Genomic DNA, 25000 nt, shown 5'->3' on the forward strand with positions numbered 1-25000 from the left:
TTCTTCATACGTCTCACCATCGCTCTCGTCATCTTGTGGCTAAATATAAAATAAAATAAATTTAATAGAACCTGATAGAGCACAAACAGAAAAAAGGTTTTTTGTTCTCACTGAATTGATTAACAATAGCATTGTTCATCTCATGTAGTGTGATTTACATGTCGTATTGTCAACACAATACGACATCTGTTGACATATTTAAGCTGGAATGTGTGTCAGTGTGTGTAAACATGCATTTCAATGTGCGTATAAATGTGTTTAAAGTGTGTTTAGAATTTTACCTTGGACACGAGCCGTGGTCGACCTAAAGGGAAAGAACATTAAATCATCACATTAACACAATAATATCAATCTAAAACACCAGCCATCTCTCTCTCTCTCTCTCTCTCTCTCTCTCTCTCTCTCTCTCTCTCTCTCTCTCTCTCTCTCTCTCTCTCTCTCTCTCTCTCTATATATATATATATATATATATATATATATATATATATATATATATTTAAGCAATAGATCACGACAGGCTGTGGTATGTGCTCATTATACCACTGTTAAGGGGCGTTGTCCGGCCCCGACGCGCAGCGGAGGGCCGGCGACCCCCTTCACAGTGGTATAATGAGCACATGCTACTGACTGAAGTGATCTATTGCTTTTATACAACGGTTACTGTTATGGCGAAACGAAAGTCATAGACACACTACATTTAAAAAGAAACCAAGAAAGTCAAAGTAGCCGTTTTATTATAGACTACCAAAAAGTAGTCCCTCCTGGCTGCCGCTATGCATCGACGGTCGCTATGCAACACACTTTAGCGTCCCTCCGAGAGAAGGCTCCGATAGAGCGGTTCGCCGGCATTTATCCTATGGAGCAGTTTGCTCGCCGATTTTAGGCTTCAGTGAACTGTGCTATTTATTTTATACAACTGTTAAAATTATGGCAAAATGACTCCACACACACACACTAGTAAAAAACACGGTTGTATTCTTTGACACTTTCCACTTCAAGGCGCGGAGTGATACTTTCACAAAATGATTGGGCGTCATAGCAGTTATTTATACGCTCATTATACAACAGTTAGGAACCAATCAGATCGCTGGATTCAGGCCCCCCGTTGTATAAATATATATATATATATCTGAGCTTTTGTGTGTGTGTGTGTGTGTGTGTTTTTTGTTTTGTGGAGCTGTTGTGGGAGACGTTGGAGGCTCTGTGTGTGTGTGTACCTTCGGTTGAGGGTGGTGGGGGTGGAGCAGTTTTAATCAAGCCCACATCATCGTATTCCTCTGGATCCGGTTCACTATGAAAGGAAGAAATATCTGGTTGTACGTGTCATGCTAGTAGTATTTGTGTGTGTGTGTGTGTGTGTGTGTGTGTGTGTGTGTGTGTGTGTGTGTGTGTGTGTGTGTGTGTGTGTGTGTGTGTGTGTGTGTGTGTGTGTATACATGAGCATGCATGCTTATGTTCATTGGTGTGTGTGTGTGTCTGTGTGTGTGTGTGTGTGTGTGTGTTTGTGCGTGTGTGTATTAGTGTGTACGAGCATGCGTGCTTGGGTACTTTCGTGTTTGTATGTGTGTGTGTGTGTGTGTGTGTGTGTGTGTGTGTGTGTGTGTGTGTGTGTCTGTGTGTGTGTGTGTGTGTGTGTGTTTGCGTGTGTGTTAGTGTGTACGAACATGTGTCTGTGTGTACATTTGTTTGTATGTGTGTGTGTGTGTGTGTGCGTGTGTGTTAGTCCGACGAACATGTGTCCGTGTGCACATTTGTTTGTGTGTGTGTGTGTTGTGCACACCTAATCCCCGGGTGTCGGGGTGGCAGACTTGGAGCCATGGGCTGAGCAGATAAGGGCGGGGTCCCACCACCGTTGCTTTGGTTACTGGGGTGAGAAGCTGGTGGAGGCGGGACAATGACTGGTCCCTGATCTGTGATGTCACAAAACAAAACCTCGTCATCATAGGCAGTGACATGGCAGAGTGGGGCCACTTCTGAAACACCCCACTGTGGTACCTTAAAGGTGACATATTATACCACCAGGTGGGAGTGTGATTAGCAATTACTAGCTGTTATGGAAATCTGCCACTTCTGACCTCACAAGTGGGCGTGTTTCCACCTAGATGTATGACGGAGAGATGAGTAACGTTTGCTATAGTCCACTGGGTAAGCTTGTAGACTGATCCAACCATCTAGGTGGATAAGCCCACTTGTGATGTCAAAAGAGGTTGATTTTCCACGGCTTGTAACAGCTAATCACACTCACACCTGGTGGTATAATGTGTCACCTTTAACGTGGCTTGGTTAAGCCATGTTCCTTAACCTTGATTAAGGCGGTTCCCAGGACAGACCATAATGTTGTGCGTAACTCAGGTTCCCCAGCTGGTTTGACCCCAGCAACTTTTCGATTCGTTTTTCTCCTTCCCCTCAACGCTAAACGACGATGCATTAAAACATCTATAAACAGTGACTTTATGAATGTGGAACTTGGGAATGTTTTAAAATAAGGTTGCGGGCAGATAAGTTGGGGGCAATTGAGGAACTAAAATTGTTTCCTCTAAAGGTCCTCTTAGGTTTTAGCTGGGTTTATCATGAACCACTTTTATTAAAACACTCTTACTTGTTCAAAACTAAATTGGGGCATTTTTAAATATAAGTGCCTTGATTGTTATCTGAAGAGTAAACAGAAAAGAGATAAACTTGGTCTAGTGCCCATAATCAATCCAACACACATGTGTATGCATTAGCAGAAACCACAACCCTGAAATTATATTTCACTGAAATGTAGTTTCACTCGTTCAAATCTAACACTAATGCTATACCTTTCTGGGGGAAGAAAAACACAAGTGGCAGGATGGCGGTTTCTTTAGACGAATGCAACAAATGTTTTCCTAGAGCTGCCTACAGTCTACACAGGTTTTATATCAAACCTTTACTGATGCTTTGTCTAAGGACGTTAGTGATGTTAGTGATGAGGGTCTGAGATTTATTGTCAGCAATACAAAAAAAAGAAAACTGTGTGTTAGTTTTGCTTCCTGTTGTGTTGACTTTGCTGACCTAAGCTATAAAATATAAAAATTTCATGATTGTGGAATAAACCTCACTTATTTTTACAAAAATCTATCTTGGTTCACCATCGCATTTCTAATTTCCCATCTCCATGGAAACCCAACTTGTGTTAACAAATGGAACAATCACTCAAACCAATCAGGTATGCTGCCCGCTCTCCCATACCTGTTCTTTAATGAGCAGGTATTCACTGTAGCTTTAAGACATCATTAAAAAACATCATTGTGTCTAAACATTTGGATCATACTATAAACTATAGAATATATGATACTAAAAAAATGCAACATAATACATTATACATAATAAATAATGTATGATAAGATTATATATAAAATATTTTCTATAATGTATAATGTATAAAGTATAATGTAAAATCTATAATGTACAATGTATAGAATGTTTAAAACAAAACACTGACCAGGGCCTTTGGCCTGTCCCCTGAAGCGGTCCAGGTTGACCCGGGGCGGGCGGCTGGGTTTGGCGGGCGGCGGGCCGAGCAGCAGGGGGTTGGGCAGGGGGTTCCTCCTGGGCGCCCCGTCCGGATCCCCCCCCTTTTGCTGAGGAGCCGGACGGGAGTCCAAGTTCCTCCTGATGAAACTACCAGGCTTCTTATTGACCAGAGGCTTCGGAGGAGGGGTGGAATTCCAGGCGTCCGCCGCCTTCGGCGGGTTCGGCGGGTTCGGCTTCGTCTTCTCCATCGCCATCGCCCCGGAAGCGCTGATGGGGGCGATGGTGAAGCCCATGGGCAGCCGGGAGGCCGAGGCGTTGATGGAGGCGTTGATGTGTTTGTTGTCGGACTCCGCTTTGGCGTCCTCGCCGTGCAGCCATGTCTTCGTGACGGCGCTGCTCGGTTTCTGCTGCGCCGGGGGCGCCTTGGACATCAGGCCGCCGTGATTGGAGGCTGTACCACCAGCGCCGCCGCCGCCGCCGCCGCCATCTCTCGCCCAGGAGGGCTTGACGGTCGTGGGCATCACAGGGGGCGGCTTGTGGAAGGCAGGTCGGGACTCAGTGAGGGGGGCACTGACGGGGGGCTTCAGGACGGGGAGTTTGGGTTTGGGGAGCGTGGGCTCGGGGTGGCCGCGTGGAAAGGGCTTGCCGCTGCTGCCGCTGCCGCTGTGTTCCTCCTGGGGCACGGAGAAGCGGCCGGCTAGAGCCTTGGCCGTCTCTTGGCCTCCACGTGGAGCACCTTTGCAGGAGGAGGTGGACGAGGGTTTAGGGAAAGCGGGTTTTGAAGGAAAGGAGGAGCCATCAAAGCTAGGCTTCTTGGGCAGCAAGAAGGGGGGAGTGGGGGAGGAGGTGGAGGAGGAGGACAGGGTGGGATGTAAGGGCGTCTTGAGGCGTCCGGGATGAGAGGGAGACCCTGTGCTGTCTGTCTGGGGGCTGGCGGTCTGAGCGGCCTGGAAGCGAGCCCTGATGGCTTTCACATCTGACTCCTGGTGGGAAAATGTAGAGTTGTTTCAGTTAGTGTTAGTGCTGCGTGATACTTCGCTTCCCAGGTCGTCGGGTCATTCACAAAGAGGAATGCAGTCATGGCTTTTGTCGCGTGAGCATTAAATGGTCGTACTGCAACCACCAACATCCTAACACACAGGATGTGGTGTTTTTCATGATTCACCTAAAAAAGGCGATGTTATAAAAAAAAGACTGAAACAAGAAGAATCAAACTAATGGCAGCCACGTTTTGTTTTTACATTGAATTACCTACTTTGATTTGCGGTAAGTAGTCACTGCACACCTGTGTACTCTTTTACACTTTGTACTCAAAAATCGACAAAGAAGCTAGTTGAATCCGCACAGTAGGCGAATTCATGCCTTATTTACTTAATCAAGGCTAGTTTGAATGAGGCTTCAGAAGAGAAGGAAGTAAAGATAAAGGGGGAACGACTACAGTGACTTGCCTTATTCACGCCATAGAATTGAAAACTGCACCAGTGAGTCCCACTGCGGTGGATTGAGTACAACCAATGAAGTATTGATCTACTTGCGTTGTATTTAAAGTCATCAGCATAAATGCTCATGTAGGCCTCCATTTCTGACAGCATAAACACAGCAGGCCATGTATTGAGAAAAGGCTTGTTTTGTTCTGCTGCTGTGTCCAAACAGTGGTTAACCCAAAATGATCCAACGCAATGTTTCTAGGAACATTGACAGACTGCTGCAATAGTCTACTTTACAGTACTGTCAAATGCTATGACTACTACTTGCACAACTGTAATTTGAAATGTATGCAGTATAAATGTATAGAAGTAGTAGTAGTAGTAATAGTTGTAGTAGTGGTAGTAGTAGTAATAGTCGTTTTTATAATAGTGGTAGTAGTACCAATAGTAGTTGTTGTAGTAGTAGTATGATGATGATGATGACTATATGCTCTGTAAGGTGACCTTGGGTGTCTTGAAAGGCGCCTCTAAATTAAATGTATTATTATTATTAGTAGTATCCTACAAAATGAGTAAGAGAGTTTTTTCTTGTCCTCTGGGGGCTAGGGTGAGGGGGGTATCATAAATATATGGCCTGTTTAGCCCTTTGAGGCTGTACCTTTGATTAAGGGCTATACAAAATTGAATTGAATTTAATACAGAAACACCTGATTGCCGAGAAACCTGTTTGCCAAGTTACCAGGGCAGTGTTATTGTTTTCAGAGCCATACATAATGCTGTGCACAAATGTTCGTCGGTTCATTGTCTGTAATATAACAGAGAGCTTCTGCAACCTAATGGTCAGGCGATCATCGTTCCTGGCTAAAGTATATATGCTCTATTTGTATACTTTCCCTTTCACTTGTATCTTCTATTTGCCACCACTTCAATGTAAAATACATAAAAAATAATATTCAATACACTAGGGACTCCAGTGAATTTGCTTCTCACATTTCTAGGACAGCAAAAAAAAAAATAATTTACAAAACATTAGAACATGTAATGTATGGTAAGAATATCAAAAATGTGCAATTTATTAACTAACAACAACAAACAACAACATTAATCTGTCTGAGGTTATAACTAGTTTGATACTGATGGACTGGTACTGGTTTACCATTACAACAAAGAGGAAGCATTAGATGTATTTCCAATGTGGTGAAAAGAGACGCTTTCACCATCATCTTTCACAATCCAGCTGACACAACAACTGCTTCCACTGCTGCTTCTCCATTACTGGCTGGCAACTCCATTGAGTAAGGAACTAACTCTCAGGCTTTCAGATGCAAAAGCAACACCAAATGAAGTTTAGTATTTAATGCTTTACCCTTGGAAATGTCTCACATGTTTCTTATATGATGTACACAAAACTGTGATAGTATTCAGCTGATAATAACCCAATCTACTAGCATATAAGAAACGTATTTAGAAAAGTAAATGAGGATACATTTTTGTGTTTAAAATGCATACAAAAATGATATACGGAAATAACATAGCTGAATACAGGTGGAATACAAACACAAGTTATTGCCTGATCGACTAAGTAAACATAGGTCAATGGTTACTCGTTAATGAAGTGAATCGGATACAACTTTCACACCAGATGAAACCCAGGCAAGTTTCGAAGAAACCTCACGCTTGTTCACATATCCATGAAAACCTCATGATGTTCCATCAAACCGATGTGGTGCCATTCCTCAACGCTGGGAAGCTACAGAGACAGACCATAATAAGTCATGTTGGTACTCACCATTTTCAGGACGGCAATAATCCCAGACTTCTGTGAGAGAGTGCTGATGAGTGTGTGAGTGTGAATGAGTTACCAAGGCTGTCATAAAGACACACTAACAGACACAAATACACACACAAACACACGCCCATACACACACAGATAAAGGAGGAGAAATACAAGAGCAAACACTGAGGTCTATATCTGAGCCTGGATGTCAAGTCTCTGTTTGTATCTGTGTGTGTCTATGTGTGCAACAGGGTCAATGCTAATGACTATCTACTTCCTCTCTCCACAGTTTGTATGTGAATGCATTGTGTGTGTGTGTGTGTGTGTGTGTGTGTGTGTGTGTGTGTGTGTGTGTGTGTGTGAGTGTGAGTGTGTGTGTGTGTGTGTGTGTGTGTGTGTGTGTGGTGGGGGGGGGGGGGGGGGGGGGTGCATGAGCGGGGAGTGTGCGAGTGTGCAGGTCTCACAACCTCTTATCTCCCCATATTCATCGGCAGTATTTGCGTGTACCAGAAATGTGCCTAATCATTAACATCGTCATTGAATGTCATGCACAGACATTTTTCCTTTTCAAAAATATTTAGAATCTTTATAGTTCTCATATTGCTGTCATCGTTATGACAAATATTCTCATCGTTATAGGAAATATTCTCACCCTCATATATTGTTGGACCCCCCTCACAAATATGAATTTATTAAATAATGAAAACAACGTGTCAAAATAAAAAAGTATTGACTCAATTAAAAGACCTGTGGTTGAAAATAATTAAAAGTTTTATCTTAAGTTAATGATAGACCGAAGTAATGATGCATTACTTCCTGGGGCAATCCTAAGTGAACAATTAAAGTGACCTGGACCGATGAGCTAATCCCCAGTCCAACATGGCAGGGCTGAGTGATAGCAATGAGACGACTGTTTGCCTTGCACTATTACTGAAGATTCCCCTTCCTCTTTCATTGTCCCTCTGTCATCTATCTTTAGCCACTTCATAAATGAGGTGCATAACGTATTGGTAACCGTCACATATCATTATGCTCATAGGAATAAGTAAAGCTCTTTCTGATGTGTTTGCTAAACGGTTTACTTTACTAAGCAAAGAATGTTTGGATACAGTTCTGCAATGCAATGCGGATATATTCTCTTGTCTTAGATCTGCTCTTGATTGGTCAAAAAGTATATGCCACACACATCAAGTAACATAAATAACAATAAAGCACCTTTTATGTGAGCATGTAATAAGTTCGAGATACACAAATAATTTGTCAACACATTTATAAAATCATTACTGAGTGATTATAATGAATAATTTGTCTACTTTCTCATCAGCTGGGCAAATAAATGTTAAATTCAGTGCCATCTTATGATGACAAGACTTTTAAATATCTGGTGTATGGTAATTAGGATTTGTGTGAAATACCGCCAGCTAGTGGCCATCAAAGGAAGCTTAATAACGTCACTTACAGATTATTAGTATCCCTTCGTTCCACCTCTTTATTTCCAAACAAAGTGACGGATTGTAAACATGAGTTTAACTTTAAATCTAGTCATTTAATGTTTACAAGAGCCGCACTTTGAATATAGTTATGGATTGTCTATGAGCAACGTAAAAACCTCCAGAGAACCTTGATTATGAAATAATATTGAATTTGGAGATACGCTATAAATGAACATTGTTGTTGTTTTTTATAGAATGATGCAGTAGGAAAATAAATCGACCTCTTTAAATTTCTGGATTTTTTTTAGTGGCTATATTTAAATACAATAATGGATCAAATTAACAAATTAAAATGAACAAACCCATTGTATAATATATGTGCCGTTAATGTTGCATACCGTTTGCGATATAGTGCATAATTGATAGCAAATTGTGCCTTCGACCTAAGTTAGCTTCGTATAAAAGTCACAATAGTTTCAAAGCATTACGCAAGCTATATAACACTTGTTTTATAAACCCATATTGGCCGTAAAAGGCAAATAAAAAAAACTTCTTGACATTAAAGATAGATAACGAAAATAACATTTATTATTACAACCCCTGATCAGAACTGAAAGGTTGTTGGTCAAAGCTCATTTAAAATTCTTTACAATTCTTGCACATGTATGGGTTTGTTTATATGAGAACAATTGAAGCCAAATTGTGGCTATATGAACTTTTCCTTTCCCCCTTTCTTCCTGTTTCACTGCTGTAGCAACCAGCCCAGAGTACCACCCCACAGAATATCTTTTTAATGTTATTTCTGGCCCATTAATGTTTCTAACCATCACATCTTCACAATGAAAAAGGCATTCATCCTTGTAATCTTCACCGATGTCATTTTATTGAAATATTTATTCTGTTCACTTCTGCTGGTCTACTATGATGCCGGAGCATGTGAGGGGAGTCTGTGAGTAGTGTCACCCTGAAGGGCAGTATTTCACACCTCTGTCACTCAAAGTCATTTCTGCATGCGTGTCCCATCAGTCCTCTCCACGATGATAAAGTCGACGCTCATCAGCGAGCTCCTTATGGTAACCACGGTAACCTCCATCCTCACCACCTCCTCCTCCTCCTCCTCCTCCTGCTCCTCCTCCTCTTCCGTCCTCGGGGCAGCTGATCCCCAGGCTGGTCTGCAGCTTCTCCTCCCGGACTCGGAGCTCCAGGGAGTCCACCAGGTCGTAGATGGTCTCCAGGGACCACATGGGCGAGGGGAACCAGGCCTTCACGTCCCCGTCCTTGCCCACCACCAGCATGCTGAAGTAGTCCTTGCTGACCTTCAGTTGCTCCCGGAGGCTGTTCACCACGCCCTGGGACAGGGGGTCCACCTGGCTCTGGCTCCGCCCTGCAGCAGCCAGACACACGTTTACATGTCACGCAGTTCTGTCAAGCCCCATTCAAACAAAGCTCCCGGTAAATGACCGGGGTAACATTGCAGGCACCGCTAGGGATTTGCACTGTTCACACATGCAGCAATGTTCAGGAACATATTCGTCTTGACATCATATGCATTATATGTATTGTAATGAATCTAAGAGAACATAATATGCTTTTTATGTAATTGAATGCATCTAAAAGGATTAATACATACTACAGACTAGACTACATTCTTACAGATTTAAAAGTCTTACAGACGGATGAACAGACTAAGGACTACAAAGTACAGACTACAGACTAGCATTCTACAGACTTCCAGACTACAGACTACTAAAGACTACAGTTTTATAAACAACAAACTACAGACTATAGACTTCAAAACACTGACTACAGACTAAAGACTTACACTGAAGAATACTATAGACTACAGTTTAACAGTAGTCTGGCTATTGCCAGACCAAGCTCAATTGTAGATTGCACGTTGGTCTGGGGAGGCTGCTGTCATTTTCTTCAGCACAAGAGGCGTGATCAACGGGCGTAGTTTAAAAGACTCTGTACACGATGGGCTGCTTGCCGTCCCTTCCCTTTCGTCATTTTGTTCAACCAGGCAATAGCGCACCAGGGGGAAAAGCCAGCTTGGTGATTGGCTGCAGTAAAAGCGGATCGGAAACAGGAAGAAATATATTGCTCCTCTCCAGACCCTGCTGCAGGGTGAATTCAAATCGCCGAGAGAACGGGCTGGTGGTACCCAGTCTAGGTTGACAGACTACAGACTTCAGATTTGAGAATTAAGGCTTCAGACTTCAGACTTCAAACTTCAGACTTCAGACAACAGACAACAAACAACAGGCTTCAGTCTTCAGACTACAAAATACAGACTTCAGACTACAGACTGCATACTACTGACTTCCAGACACCAGACAACAGACTAAGACTTCAGACTACAGACTAAAGATAACAGACTTCAGACTTGAGACTACACAATACAGACAGACAACAGACTGCATACTACTGACTTCCAGACAACAGACAACAGAAAACAGACTTCAGCCAAAAGCCAACAGACTTCAGACTCAAGACTTCAGACTACAGTTGGAAATCCCCAGCTCACCATTTAGGGGAAACAGTTCAACAGTTCCTTTAGCTTGAGCTCCTGTGCCGATCATCTTCAGTAAGGCAAAGTGACGTATTCCTGAGGACACATCATCATAGTGATCATTCATATGCAGACTTATTTTACGTTTGTTTACTTTGACCTCAATGTAATTCCAGTATGCACACACCACATCTACAGTACACATAACCATATGAAGAACCCATGTGCGTGTGTTTGTGCTGGTTGCAGAGTGGCGGCCAAAAGGAGCAGAGTGGGCGTGGTTTGGGAAGCAGTACTTCCCTCAGTTGCACATGCAGGTTTGAAGCTATTAAGTCAGCACTATAAAGAGAGGGGAGGGGCAGCGAGTGGGAGGGTGAGAAGGTGGTGAAGGGGAGAGAGGAGAAGATGGCGGTCATGGAGGAGTTAAGATAATGCCATTGGACTAGCCTAGCGGTGATGTGGCTCCCTAAAAGAACTCTCTCTCCATGAACATCACCGGCTGGGGTTATTATTAAAGGTGGACAATGGACATATATTTAAAAAAGTGTATTTTCCCTATTAACAAAGAGAAACCGTTTGGTCGCATAACGACCATTGTGGTGTCTGATTGGTTATCACACCCTGACTACCATGACTCCATTGTTTATCCATACTTTTGCATACATGATTTGTGTGTGTGTGGGTGTGCATGGCCACCCGCCTACACGTCTAACACACAACCCTGTTCTCTAAACGCCCGTATGACACACATTCAGCTCCTGACAGGAAAGGAGTATAGCGTGTGATTACACTGCAGGTGTGAACAGGTGACCGACCACTGACCCATGGGACAGTCCTGGCCGCTGAACGCAGACAGCTGCTGCTGGTAGGAGTAGTCGTCCTCAGAGGGCGTGGACACCAGCAGCAGTCTCCTTTTGGACATGAACCTGAGAGAAGGGATGAACCAACCATGTTGCTTAGACTCAATACAACCATGGAGGATATCAAACAGCCTTACAGTAATAGACCTGTGAAGATATAGTAGGCCTACAGGTTAACAGTAATAGACCTGTGAAGATAGTGTAGGCCTACAGCCTTGAAGTAATAGACTTGTGAAGATAGTGTAGGCCTCCCCCTCAACTAATAGAGCTGTGAAGACAGTGTGGGCCTACAGCCTTACAGTAATACTCCTGTGAAGACAGGGTACAATAAAGTTATTATTGATCCTCCTTGTTGATCATCATTGGGATCATTGTTTCCTTTGCATGTTAGGGTTTCCATATCAGCCCAAATGTGTTAATATCCACGTCAGTAAATGGCATGAAATAGGCCAACATTCTCGTTGTTGTGCTAATTCCTTCAGGAATAATGATTCACTTGCGGATTAGAAGATACCTGAACTTCAATCTCTCCCAAGTTCCTGCAGCTTCCCCACAGACATCACACAAAGCATCTGAACAGGTGATGATAACCCTGCGCTGGTGTTACGTTACCGTAGTAACACGTTCTCCGCTGCAGAGCTCCGGTCCTTGGAGCAGGCGGAGGAGCCCTTCTTCTCCCGCTCCCTTTCGGGCCGGCGTGAGGGGAAACCGTCAACGTGTTTCAGCAGGTCAGCAGTTGAGGGCGGAGCCTCAAACACCCTCTGGTGGCCAGATACAACATTGGAACAAGGGAAGAAGAAGACACTTTAGAGCTGCTGGAGGCCAGATTTGTAGATCAACTAAATTCAAACTCTTAAGTATGCTCTTTATATGCACAATAATATACATGTTTACATAACTGTATCTAGTATGTATCTCCGTGCTGCTATTCTGCACTTTGCACCTTTTATTATTGCACCTCAATAACATACCTCAAAAGGAACTACACTCTGGCACACTGTGCATTTTATATTCTGTATAATCTGTATAGTCTGTCTGTATGTGTTGTGTTTATTTGTTGTTGACCTTGTTGATAATTATGTTATATGTTGTGTGGTAAAATTATGAATAGCAAATTTAGAGACGCAATTTTGTCCTCTGGGTAATTACTTGTTGCATGGTCTGATTGACTTACAGATTGCTCTGTAAATTAGCATTGCTGCACTTTAAAACCGTACTCGTTAAAACTGAGGTTTTGGAGTTTAACACGCAGCTGCGCACAAGGTTGAACAGGATTGCTGTGTAACGACTCGTACAGGATCAGCTGATTCCTAGCTGACTTGGTTTAAACTGCTTGGAAACCGGAAGTACTCTGATTTCTACCCCAGTAGATGCAGTCTTAACTTAATGGTGGATGCATTTTGTGCTATAATTACCAACAAAAACTTAATAGGAATTTAAAGTGAACTTTAATATAATAAAAATATAATAAATAAAAAGGCTAATAATGTTGACATATATTATGAAATAGTCTGGGCTACTTTTTGTGGAAATCTGAGTCCTGAATCTGCCCTCACCTACGTCAATCCATTAATTCATTCATTGCTAACCATTTTAGTTAAGCATTGACCTTTTTATGATTCGTTGAATGGTACATTCATTCATTTTTTTACATACAAATAATCTGTTCTTTGTAGAGTTTTTGTTGGGCTCTTTAAGCAACTACTATATTGTAGCCTGTATTGTACTGAAGGCCTATCTGGTGTAATAAGTGTAATGTATCATACCTATTAATAATAAATTCATAAAACTAATTCTGTGAGTGTGTGTCGGTTATGATGGAGCCTTGTTTCATCCTGCAAACTAGTTTAGTTCTATGTCGTATAGGCTTCGCCTTTAAGGCTATCGCTTTTGGGTTACCCTAGGCGTGAGCCGTAGCGCCGGCGGACGTTCTGCTCCCATTTGCTTCAGGAAGATCCTGTAGCATACTGAAGTAAATACATAGATATTATGGACTGGAAGACGATCCGCATCTGCCAGACATGTAACACGGGTTACATCTTGCCGTATGGCGGCCATGAGGTGTGCGAGGGCTGCCTTGGGCATGAACATGCCGTCTTGGCGCTCTCGCCGCTCTGTGTCGGAATTGTGCGGCGCTGCCGTCGGGCGACAGACAGCGCAGAGCCGACACTGCTGCCGCCATTGCGGAATGGGCCGACGACTTCACTGTTCCGCTCGACGATGCTCTCTCTCCTTGTGAGCTCGGAGTCGGACGACTCCGACCGTGACGAGGAGGGGGCGTCTCCCCCGGCTTCCCCTCTCCGAATGGAGAGGCCCGGGGCAGCAGCATTGCCCGTCTCTGCCGCCACCTCACTTCCAGTGGTTGGAGCTTTGGTGGCAGAGCTAACGGGCATTATCGCCAGGGCAGCCGCAAACCTTGGCTTTGCGGTGTCCATGCCTCAGGACCCCCAACGCCCGGACCAGCTGCATGGCATCTGGGGGCTCGAGGCCGCGACACGCCCCGCCCGTCTCGACCCGATCTGGCCGATGTTTCCCGCCATCAGGCCGTACTTCAATGGGGCTGCGGCGGAGCCGGGAAGCTCGGGGCCCCGGTGAAAACATTTATCCAGGTCAAGAAGACGGAGGGTCTGACAGACCGGGGTTACGGGGCGGTACCGCCGCTGGATCCCGCTCTGTGTGCTGTCTTTGGAGTGAAGCCGGGGCTCAGCGACCGCTGCCCCACTCCCAAAGACCAGCTGACGGCTAAGCTGACAGACAGAGCGCATCAGTGTATGATGCAGCAAGAGGCTGTTATGAATAACATCGCCCTGCTGGCGCATAACATGGCGGTTGACCCTCATCGTCTGGCCGAACAGGCAGTCGACGTGGCGAAAACCCCCCGGGCAGCAGCTCTCCGCTACAGGCTCCCGTCGCCGCCATAGGACCCCGACAGCCACTGTCACGGCGCCGCCGGCACCTCCTCCTCCTGGAAGCCAGGCTTACCAGCCCCGCCCGCCTCTGTCGCGGGCTACGGCGAGCGGCCAGCGAAGGCCCCGGGCAGCAAGCTCATGGGGCTATGTCCCTCCCAACAAGCGCCGGCGAGGGAGAAGCGTGTGACAGCGAGAAACACCTCTTTACTAAAGACGGCTGTTTTCTCCCCACACAATTAACGCCGGAGCCTATCGGCCCGGCCATAACTGTTTCACACGCATCTCCAACCACATATAGGCAGGCCGTCAATAAACCACGTATTATTGATCGAGCCAGCCCTATATTACTTTCCCCTCACCACATCATGCCTGGCATGACATGTGGCGAGACGGCCGCTAAAACGAGCTCTCTGTCTACGAAGGACACGCAGCTCGTTCACAGTGTCAGCAGTCTGCTGCCCAGTCACAGTGTTATTCCTCCTCGCGTCCCAACGCTCAGGAGAGAGGAGGCTACACTCTTGTCACAAGCTGAGCAGGCAGGGCATGCCTCTGCTAATGCACACACCCAGCCCTTTCGGGCAGAGCTCCCCGTGGGCTGCGAGGAGGACTCCTCCCCTCGCAGCGGCGGCAGGGGCTCAAGCGTGGTTCGTTTCCATGACAGACGCATCAAAACAAGAGGCTGCACAGCCGTCTTCAGAGCATTACTCAGAATGGCTGAACGCATGCACCCTGGCCAAATGGATGGACGGGGTGATCAGCAAGGGTCACACCCTGCAGTTCACCTCCGTTCCGCCACGATTCAACGGGATTGTGGAAACAACGCTGTCATCCAAGGATCAACAGCTCTCACCATTGGCGGAGCTCCAGTAGCTTCTAGCGAAAAAATGATTTCCTGCATTTTAGGAAATGCAGGGATACTATTCCCGTTATTTCCTGGTACCCAAGAAAACAGAAGGGCTGAGACCGATTCTCGATCTAGCCCTACTCAACAAATGCATCGCGGAGAGGCCGTTTCACATGTTAACAATCAGACGAGTGTTACAGTGTGTAACACTGTACACTGTGCGCTTTTGATGGCTCGCACCAAGGAGGAAGCAGCTATTCAAACGAATTTTAGGCTTTGCCGTAAATTGGAAGAAAAGCTTCCTCCCCTCACAGAGTGTGATGTATTTGGGGGTAGAGCTGGATTCAGCTGTAATGAGAGCAGGGCTCTCACAGCAGAGGATGGAGACGCTGTGGTCTCTCCTCCGCCGCTGTTCCCCGGGCAGCGTTGTGTCAGGCCCCCCCTTGCATGAGGCTGCTGGGCATGATGTCGGCCGCCCACACGGTGGTGCCGCTGGGGCTGCTTCACATGAGGCGGCTGCAGAGATGGTTTTCTCGCCTGCGCATCGACCCGGTGCGCCAACGGAGGCTCAAAGTGACCATTCCCCTATCAGTGGGCCCCGATTTGACCCACTCGGGAGATCCCCGGAACATGCGAGTTTCACGTAGTGGGCGGCGTTTGGCCGCCCACTACGTGAAATTTAAACGTGCATTTAAACGCATTGGATCTCCTCACTGTGTTGAAAGTGATGTGACGAATCAACACGTAATGATTCGCACGGACAACAAGGCGACAGCAGCATACATAAATCGCCACGGGGGCGTGCGCTCGGCACAGCTGCTGAGCATAGCGAGACAGCTGTTATGCTGGGCGCACACACACTTGCTCTCCATCAGAGCAGTGTACATCCCCGGTGTCCTGAACAGAGGGGCCGACATAATGTCGAGGGAGGGTCCCAGACCAGGAGACTGGACTCTTCACCACGATCTAATCAATCAGATATGGAGCGAGTTTGGGAAGGCGGAGGTCGACCTATTCGCCACGCGGGACAAGCTGTGTTTCTCCCTCAGCGCGAAGGACAATCCCCCAATCGGGGTGGATGCGTTCGCTCATAGACCGTGGCCGAACGCACTCCTGTACGCTTTCCCACCCGTCCCTCTGATTCCCCAAGTCTTGAACCGAGTCCAAGAGGAGCGGCTGTATATGATTCTCATAGCACCGCAACGCAGTGCTATGAGTGCACCGTGGTTTCCCTGCCTCCAGCGTCTGTTCTCGGGGGCCGCCGAAGGCACTCCCTTGGCAGCGAGACACTCTCTCACAGGCAGGGGGAGCAATCATAGGTAACCCAGAGATCGGCCAGCGCTTGTGGGCCTGGCCGCTGAATGCGATAGCCTTAAAAGGCAAAGCCTATACAACATAGAACGATAGTTACGTATTGTAACTCTAGATTCTATGATTATAGGCGCAGCCTTTTAGGTGTCGGCCTCATTGTCCTTTAAATAGCTGAAGAAAAGCTGTTTATTGGGAGCAGAACGTCCCCCGGCGCCCGCGTAAATCTGCGCCCCGCGGGCGTGATTGGGGCCCACGCTGTTGGTGGGCGGGGATTAAAAAATGTTCAGTGCTACGGCTAACGCCAAGGGATAACCCAATAGCGATAGCCTTAAAAGGCTGCGCCTATACTCATAGAATCTAGTCTTACAATACGTAACTATCGTCTCCTCTAAAACCACGTCAGTTTCGAGATTAGACTAACACGCACAAAATACGCCCTCTAGTATCTGATGTGAATTTCTCTGAAGACACAGCAATTGAGATCAAGGTAAATCGCAGTTGCAGGTTAAACCACAAGTACATATGACACAGCAATGGAGCTTAAGACGTCACGTGATTTATTGAGTTTAAAACCGTTTTGAACTCTAATAAGTGGCTAAGCTAGCGACAGAGCAATTGCCCCTCCAGGATTTCGCGATGTTGCGATTTGCAACTTCAATGCAACATCAACCAATCACCGGAAATTGAGTGCGGTGTCGCAATTTTAACCAACCACCGCTACTTTCCCGCAAATTTGACCAATCAGTGGCTTCTTCTTGAACTGACGTCGACAAACAACCTTCCGCCTTACTTCCGTGTTTACTACTTCAAGCGATTCAAGCATTAACGCAGCATGTGAGCATCCAACGTTTCACACTTTCCGACCAAAATAACTGCGAAAGATCACGAAAAGGGGTCGGCTTAGCTCAGGAGGTAGAGCAGTTGTCTTGTAACCGAAAGGTTGCTAGTTCAATTCCAAGCTGTTGTTGACAATGACTCTGCTGTCAATATGTGTATTAAACGATGTAAGTCGCTTTGGATAAAAGCGTCTGCTAAATGCCCTAATTGTAAAAGCAGTATCCTGGTATTCTAAATGAAAGCAGGGGGAATTATTTTGCACTGCATGCAATGTTGTGGTGGAACATAAGCGGAAATCTTCCATTGATAAGCATTTTGCCACTTCGAAACATAACTACAGAACTGCAGGCAGGACGTCAGACGACGAGGCAGATCACTGACACAGGCTGTTGCATCCAAGTCAATTGCCAGCGCGGAAAGAATCAAGAATCTATATAGGAACATTTCTCAGTGTTTTTGTTCTTTTAATTAATGTTTTTTCAGTAATAACTTAATGTTTAACAAATTACTTGTTTTATCGCAACTCTAATTTCCTCTCGAACTGTAATCGCAACAAAAACATTGAAAATACTGCAACTTTCATCGCAACTTTTTGGAAAAGCTCACGCAGCATCTGGCATTTATGCCGCAGCAATCTCAAAAAAGGCCCGCGAAATCCGTGAGGGACTGATTGACACTAAAGTTCACTTTGACTTTGACTAGAGCGAGGACAGAAGAGAGTAGAAGAGAGAACGGGTTCGAAACCAAGCAACCAAATGAGCGTCCCCTTCGCTCTCTGGTCCCGCCCTCCTTACGTCCCTCACCCATTGCGTACACAAACCTGGGATTGACGTGTAAAATAGATTCTTTGAACCAAGCGGGGGAGAGATCGATTCTCACAGCGCATTTAGCTCACCAACAGATCACACGTTCATTCAGCATATTGTCAACGCGGAGGCTTATTTTGGTGTAGAAGAGAACGTGCTTGTTAAGTGACGCTAGCGTTGAGGATAAAATAACCGTATTCTATGGGACAGTCCTGAGGAGACGAGTGCTCACAGCGCGTTTGAGGTCGTAGTCGGTGACGGTCATGGAGAAGAGGTCAGCGGAGGACAGGCCCAGCTCCGCCCGCAGCAGAGACGCCATCCCCGGGTCGGGGAACCCTTCTGCCAGCCCGCTGAACGGGGCCTCCGAGTCTTGAACACATGGGAATGAATAAGTGGCGCACAATGGATTCATGCACTGCCTTTACATAGCACTTTTCTAACCTGTGTGGCCACCTAAAGGGTTTATAATAACACTGAGTGGGCTTTCGGTTGAACAATCTGTCGATAATTTGAAGTCAAACATATTTCAACCTCAGGAACAGTCTGGGGGAGGTCTTGCTTGAACCAACAGCACTCCAAACATGCCACACAATCTGCTCTACCTCAGGAGCTCCTGCCAATCAAGTATTTTCAAATATTTGTTACTTTTTTTTTTGGATTAGGCTAATATAATGGGATTGGTCAGAGTTTGGATCCACGCTTGCACATACACGCACACACACAAACACACACATTTACGCATGGACAAACACGCACACAAACACACACATATGCACAAACTCACACGCACACATACAAACAAACACAGGCACGCAGGCATGCAGGCACAGATGCAGACACACGCACACACGCGCACACACACACACACACACACACACACACACACACATACACACACACACACACACACACACACACACACACACACACACACACACACACACACACACACACACACACATACACACCCAGCTGGAAGTGCTGCAGAGTGAGGGTCTTGTCGCGGCCTTGGCCCAGCAGGGTTGCCACGGTGATCTTCCTGAGGGCGAAGTCACAGTGCTGCTTGTTGTTCTCTTCCTGTAGCTGGACGTACAGCGGTGCGTCCTTATTGGGCGTTGAGATCACCTGACAAACACACATACAAACACACACACAAACACTGCAGGGTTGAATCAGGGATGGTGGTGTGCATTAACAATTGACCAACTTGTGCTGAGATGTAGATATATAATATATGTATGATTTTTGTGATTGGTTGGTTGGTTGGTTGTACTTTTGCCTTCTGTCGTGTTTTCATTTAGACACAAAATAAGATTGTATGCGAGTGGGTAGTTAATACACACTGGATGAAATGGATGGGTGAACCTAGTCAGGAATGATTTAAGAGGTCCCGTCTAGAAGTCTTGGACTAATGCTTCATTAAACTCACCATCAGTCGTCTTTTTCCTCGTAAAACCTCCAGGAATTCCCTGAGGGCTGCTTGATCCTTCTCGCTCATCCCGCCGTCAGACTTCCTCCCTCTTCCCTTCCCCTTCTTCCCTTTCTTCCCTTTCTTGCCCTTTTTCTTCGAGTTGTTTTTACTTTTTCCCGCGTTTGTTTTCTTCTGCTCTGCAGTTTTATCATCTGTTTTTCTTTCTCTCTGTTTCCCGCCCCCCTCATAACTGTAACGGATAGAGTGGAGAAAATGCCCTTTGTTAGATACTAGTCAGCAGACACAATTATCCAGAATCACAAATACATTGTTTAAAAACAGAACTTTTTCTGTTCAGTCAAACACTGTCCTATCTTTCACATTGTCCTCTTCCCTTTACGGTTGGGACCACAACAAACTATCCCCACTGGCTTTGATAACAAAGAAAGATATTAGAATACAGGTGTCAACCTAGCACTACTTCTGCAAAACTAAAACTATAGCCTAGAAAGAATCGTGGTTAATGTCAGCCAGCAAAATAACTTCCCCCTGCGCTGGATTTCCCTAAAGTACATAAAACAAAACATGAAGAGAAAGCACCTGTTGGCGTTCGATTCCTCTTTTGCCTTGACCGCTCCGTCTGGTCTGCTCAGCTCTACTTTCTCTTTACCTCGCCTGAGGGCGGTGACAACGCCAACAGCACCGCCACCACCACCATCGACGACGCCACCACCTCCACCGGCGCTGCCCTCCTTTCTCCCAGGAGGCGGAGTCCTGCGGATCACAAATCTCGACCGACCCATCAGGATGTCCTGGATCTTGCTCTTTAAAGCCGCCTTTCTATCCAGCGGCAGTTTCCGCAGTCGTGCCGCTGCCGCCGCCGCGTTCACGGTTGTGATGTTCCCACCTCGTAGCGCCCCCAGGGCCGTCTTCCTCTTCATCGTTCTCCTCTTCTTAACCAGGACTCTCTTCTTCATTACCCGGCACCTGATGAAAACACCGGCGGTCAGCTGTGGTGAAGAGCAGTATATAGGGTCCCCTGCTGTATGGGGTAGCAAGACCTGCAGACTTGTAAACTAAAGATATCTGATTGGTTCCTGATACACGAAAATAAGGTTTGAAGGCCCCATAAAGGTCCCACATATACATTCAAAAAGTAATGCTAAGAATTCCGTGGGTCGCTGAGACGTTGTTACTATGGACTGCCGTTGATACACACAATACTGATTCTGCAGACACATTACCGTGGGAATCTGTGGGATGAAATAGTAAATAATCCAGCTGTAATCACACGTCGTAATCACACCAGTGGACCGATCTGTCTCCAGGGCGTTCCCAGGTACCTCAGAGGGGAGCCCTTCCGGGTCATCTTCTCCAGCTTCCTGACCGGGAGCTGGTCGATGAGCTCCAGGACTGCGTCCACCCGCACCGGGTACGGGAAGCGCTCGCCCACCCGCAGGTTCTTCTTCAGAACCAACATGGAGAACTCCCGCTCCTGAGGGTTCCATGGGCGGCAGAATCCAAAAACACAAACAAACAAACTTAAAAAAGCAGGAAACGATATCCATGTGCGTTGTCCGGAGTCAAGCAGACATGAGAGAACTCTCAAGTAGGGTTCTGGGTTCGAGGCCCATTGTCCACAGCCTACCTGTAGGCATCCTTGACTAAAGGCTTATTTATGGTTCCACGTTGACGCAATGCAATGCCCAAGCAGTCGCAGTCATGAACCTCTTTTGGTACTGCGTGGGATTGACGTCGGGTTTACGTTGGCGGACCAATCGCAGCTCTTGCTGCTGCGTTGCCTCGACACAAGGTTACAATTTCTTGTGAGGCCCACGTCAGGTCCTTGCGGTGGACGCAAGGGGGGTCCGCAAGGACGTGATGGGTCCGTAAACCCCCTTGTGTTGCGGCGACGTGGAACCATAACTAAGTCTTTAGATGCATGACCCCACCCTGCTCCTTATCAGGAATTCACTACAAGCTGCTTTTGTAGAAAAGCACCTAGTTAATGGCTCATCAGCACTCAGTGCTAAGCTAAAGGTCCGAACGGATCCGTTAACTCTTGAGAGCGGCCCTCACTGAGACGTGCTCGGGAGCCCAGCTGGGGGTCACCTGGTTGCTGAGCTCCAGGTGGTGCAGTAGCTTGGAGACGGTGTCCGGGCTCAGGGTCTCCACCGTGGCATCTCCCTGGGGGGTGGTCTTCTGGATGCGGCCCTCCATCATCGCATTCTGGATGATGGTCACGATGTATGTGTCTCGCTCGGCCAGGCGGCAGTTCAGCCCCTCCTGAGAGAGAGAGAGAGAGAGAGAGAGAGAGAGAGAGAGAGAATTAGAGGGAGAGAGAGAGAGAGTGAGAGAGAGATAGAGAGAGAGAGAGAGAGAGAGAGAGAGAGAGAGAGAGAGAGAGACAGATAGAAAGACAGATAGAAAGACAGACAGACAGACAGACAGACAGACAGACAGACAGACAGACAGACAGACAGACAGACAGAGAGAGCCACAAACACACACACATTGTAAATTCTACAATGTAAATTCCACTTAGATAAAGGGCGTAATCTGCATAAATGAACGACATATTGAATTGAATTGAAAATGTTTTTATTTCATATAAAGATGATCACATGCTCTCTCCTCAAAAACTTTACGTTCTCATCCAAATACCGATTCTTGGTGAGCAATTCTTCTGTTTTACCTGCTCCATGTCTTCTAGTTGTTTCTCCATCATGCGGAGGTAGTGGTCATTATGGGATGGAGCCGTTATCACCCAGAGACGTTTTTTACCTAAGGGAGAGAGACACACTGGATTTGAGTGTGTTCCAATGCACATGATCTGACTGATAGGAGCAAGCAAAGATCATTTTTAGGGTGACTATTTTACCAGGTGTGATGCAGATGCGCCAATTATGAGAGATCTTAAAGATGGCTACAGTTCTACAGAACCACAGACACCCCACCAACAGATGCTAAATGGACCAGACTCTGCTTTCATGCATAAGACATTAGAACTTCAGTAACAAGTAAACTATTCCCCTTTTGATTTTCTTTGACTTTGTGTGGCTCCACATTCAAATATACAGCATAGACAGGTGAGGCCAATTGAGCATATTCAAGATCTTTTCGACCTTTTAGGGTTTCTTCCCTACCATTACTACTCGGCCATCTCTCCACTACTACACAATGCAAGTTGATAATATTACCTGCAAAGTCTGATAAAAAGTCCTCTTCTTGAAAGTGGCTTGACTCTCCGTCTTCCTCTTCCCTGTCCAAACCAAGACCGTGTCCCAGACCCTGGAGGTCTGAATAGTCCCCCCAGTCTCTGGTGTTGGGGTCCAAGTGATCTTTGGACTGTCCGCAGCTGAGGTGCCAAAGTACCACCAGAACCACGAGAGAAGAGAAGGGTTGTCTATTGATCCCAGACATCCTCAATGGATCGGATCTGCGGATTAGTCGTCAAAACTGTCAGAAAAAGGACATCATTGTGGATCTTCTTAAAGCCACATGCTTTTGTGTCAACAATAACAAAGCTTATGGGTTTGCGAAAGACAGCTGTGCAGCATGTGAGACAGCTTGCACCGGTGTGTGGCCTACTTACACAGTGGAACGCCGAAGAATGTCCTAGAAGTTGTGGGAAATACTTCCACTCCAATCTCTCTGAACTCCAAGCGTGAAATTACCCCGACCAGAATTCCACGGCCTCCTTGAGATTTATGCATTGGCATTCCGTAGGACAACCCACCAGGTGTGCGCCAGGTCTGCGATGAATTCCATGATTAAAACAGGCCAGTGATGTACACTGGAAATATCATTAGCTGGGATGTCAAGAATGATGTTGGAGCTGCTTGCAGGCAGAGACAAACCGAGGACTGCTGCAGAGCCCTCCTCTGTACAGAGACAGATAGCGACCCCTGGCTCACGCTGTGCTGCAGCCTCTACAACAGGAACCCTGGTTCACGTTACGCCCAGCCCCGAACAGGAAACTACTGGAATTTGCTTTAACTTCAAAGCATGTCGACACTTGTTCTCACTCTCTCTATCTCTCTCAATCTCTCTCTCTCTCTCTCTCTCTCTCTCTCTCTCTCTCTCTCTCTCTCTCTCTCTCTCTCTCTCTCTCTCTCTCTCTCTCTCTCTCTCCCTCTCTCTCTCTTTTCCTCTCTATCTCTCTCGCTCTTCTTAACTTGTTCTCTCTATAAATCTGTGTGTGTGTGTGTGTGTGTGTGTGTGTGTGTGTGTGTGTGTGTGTGTGTGTGTGTGTGTGTGTGTGTGTGTGTGAGTGTGTGTGTTTGGTTGTGCTTTGTGCACAGATGTTCCTTATGGTCTCAATTATCTATAGCCACATGCAGAATAAAACACACTCACACAGACTGAACAGAATCACAGAATGTCAATAACACTAAGCCTAATGTGTGTGTGTGTGTGTGTGTGTGTGTGTGTGTGTGTGTGTGTGTGTGTGTGTGTGTGTGTGTGTGTGTGTGTGTGTGTGTGTGTGTGTGTGTGTTTCTGGGTGTGTGTTCATGCATGCATGAATGTGTTTATGTTGGACAATGTTTGCGTTTTACAGGCAAATTTTAACTGAGTCAGGGGAAAGCTGAACTGAGGAGGTCAAAGGTCAAGAGAAGTCCATCTGTTCTTCCTAGAGTTTCGTCCTTGAACGTACCCTCAACGTAAAATAGTAAGCTATAGTAAAACTGACATGGGCAGACAGTAAAGCAGAAATGTCAATAGAATGCCGTCCCGGTCTCTCAATAGGTGAGAGGTGCACTCAGCAAATTACCTCAAACCTAGAAACTCTTCAAATCCCATTGACGATTTAGCTATTCTAGCCCAGATCTCACTCAACAAATATGCATGCATTCTTTCACAGAACCAATTGTTGTGTAGTTAACTGTTAAAGTGTAACGCTTTTACACTTGAAATACTAATCAATCACGGATTACAAAGGTTTCTTTGACATTTATAGATGACATCATATCATTCCGTCAAATAACTCTTGGCTTGGCATGGAAGAAAACGAACTATTCACATAAACATAATATCAACTTACTTTTACTTTATTTATATTGACGACCGTTTCGGCATTAAGTAACATTGACGTATGCATGCTGAAATACAAACAGGTTTGCATAATAGAACACCTAACTTTAATAGCAGGCCTGTCGCACCAGTTACTCAAGTTACTGAAGTGCGCATGTGCCAAGCGCGAACGCACAAGCTAGCACATGCACGCGAACATACACGGAAACGCACACACATGCGCACACACTACACGCGCGCACACACACAAGCACACACACACACCGCACGTCAATACAAAGGCAGCCATACATACACGGAAGCGCAGCCACACACGCACACACACACACACACACACACAC

General features: G+C 46.0%; 2 protein-coding genes across 5 annotated transcripts in view; both read right to left on the reverse strand.

The window, feature by feature from the left end:
* fyb1b (FYN binding protein 1 b) overlaps positions 1–7005 on the reverse strand; it is a 15601-nt gene extending 8596 nt beyond the window's left edge. Inside the window, exons 1-6 of one of the 2 annotated variants that reach the window (XM_030354067.1) lie at positions 6715–7005; positions 3467–4481; positions 1781–1910; positions 1218–1291; positions 282–304; positions 1–39 (exon numbers count right to left, since the gene is read on the reverse strand). The exon at positions 1–39 is cut by the window's left edge and continues 14 nt beyond it. In XM_030354067.1, the coding sequence (XP_030209927.1) occupies positions 1–39; positions 282–304; positions 1218–1291; positions 1781–1910; positions 3467–4481; positions 6715–6717 (1284 nt within the window). In that variant the 5' untranslated portion in view covers positions 6718–7005. The remainder of the gene's footprint in view (positions 40–281; positions 305–1217; positions 1292–1780; positions 1911–3466; positions 4482–6714) is intronic. The other variant, XM_030354066.1, reaches the window with a different exon arrangement.
* An 889-nt stretch (positions 7006–7894) lies between these two features.
* ccdc80l2 (coiled-coil domain containing 80 like 2) lies at positions 7895–23582 on the reverse strand. 3 transcript variants are annotated; one of them, XM_030355355.1, is made up of 13 exons: positions 23221–23582; positions 22826–23084; positions 22321–22409; positions 21738–21911; positions 20969–21120; positions 20226–20612; positions 19644–19875; positions 19183–19339; positions 18447–18583; positions 12120–12268; positions 11470–11573; positions 10663–10743; positions 7895–9519 (listed from the first exon to the last, which is right to left on the reverse strand). In XM_030355355.1, exons 2-13 carry the CDS (start codon positions 23046–23048, stop codon positions 9158–9160), a joined length of 2247 nt encoding a protein of 748 aa, XP_030211215.1. In that variant the 5' UTR covers positions 23049–23084; positions 23221–23582; the 3' UTR covers positions 7895–9157. The 3 variants fall into 3 exon arrangements, with proteins under 3 accessions (XP_030211215.1, XP_030211213.1, XP_030211214.1); XM_030355353.1 differs by having other exon boundaries at positions 22826–23064; positions 23221–23581; XM_030355354.1 differs by lacking the exon at positions 23221–23582 and having other exon boundaries at positions 22826–23214.
* Between the last annotated feature and the right edge of the window lie 1418 nt (positions 23583–25000).

The sequence above is a fragment of the Gadus morhua genome, chromosome 4, assembly GCF_902167405.1.
Source record: "Gadus morhua chromosome 4, gadMor3.0, whole genome shotgun sequence".
In the NCBI taxonomy this organism is placed as follows: Eukaryota; Metazoa; Chordata; class Actinopteri; order Gadiformes; family Gadidae; genus Gadus; species Gadus morhua.

Coding starts and splice junctions, on each gene's coding strand:
- ccdc80l2 (XM_030355355.1), bottom strand. CDS start 23,048: ATGTCTGGGATCAATAGACAACCCTTCTCTTCTCTCGTGGTTCTGGTG. Junction 21,912..22,320: donor AACTAGAAGACATGGAGCAG/GTAAAACAGAAG, acceptor TCTCTCTCTCAG/GAGGGGCTGAACTGCCGCCT. Junction 19,340..19,643: donor GAGGAAAAAGACGACTGATG/GTGAGTTTAATG, acceptor TGTGTTTGTCAG/GTGATCTCAACGCCCAATAA.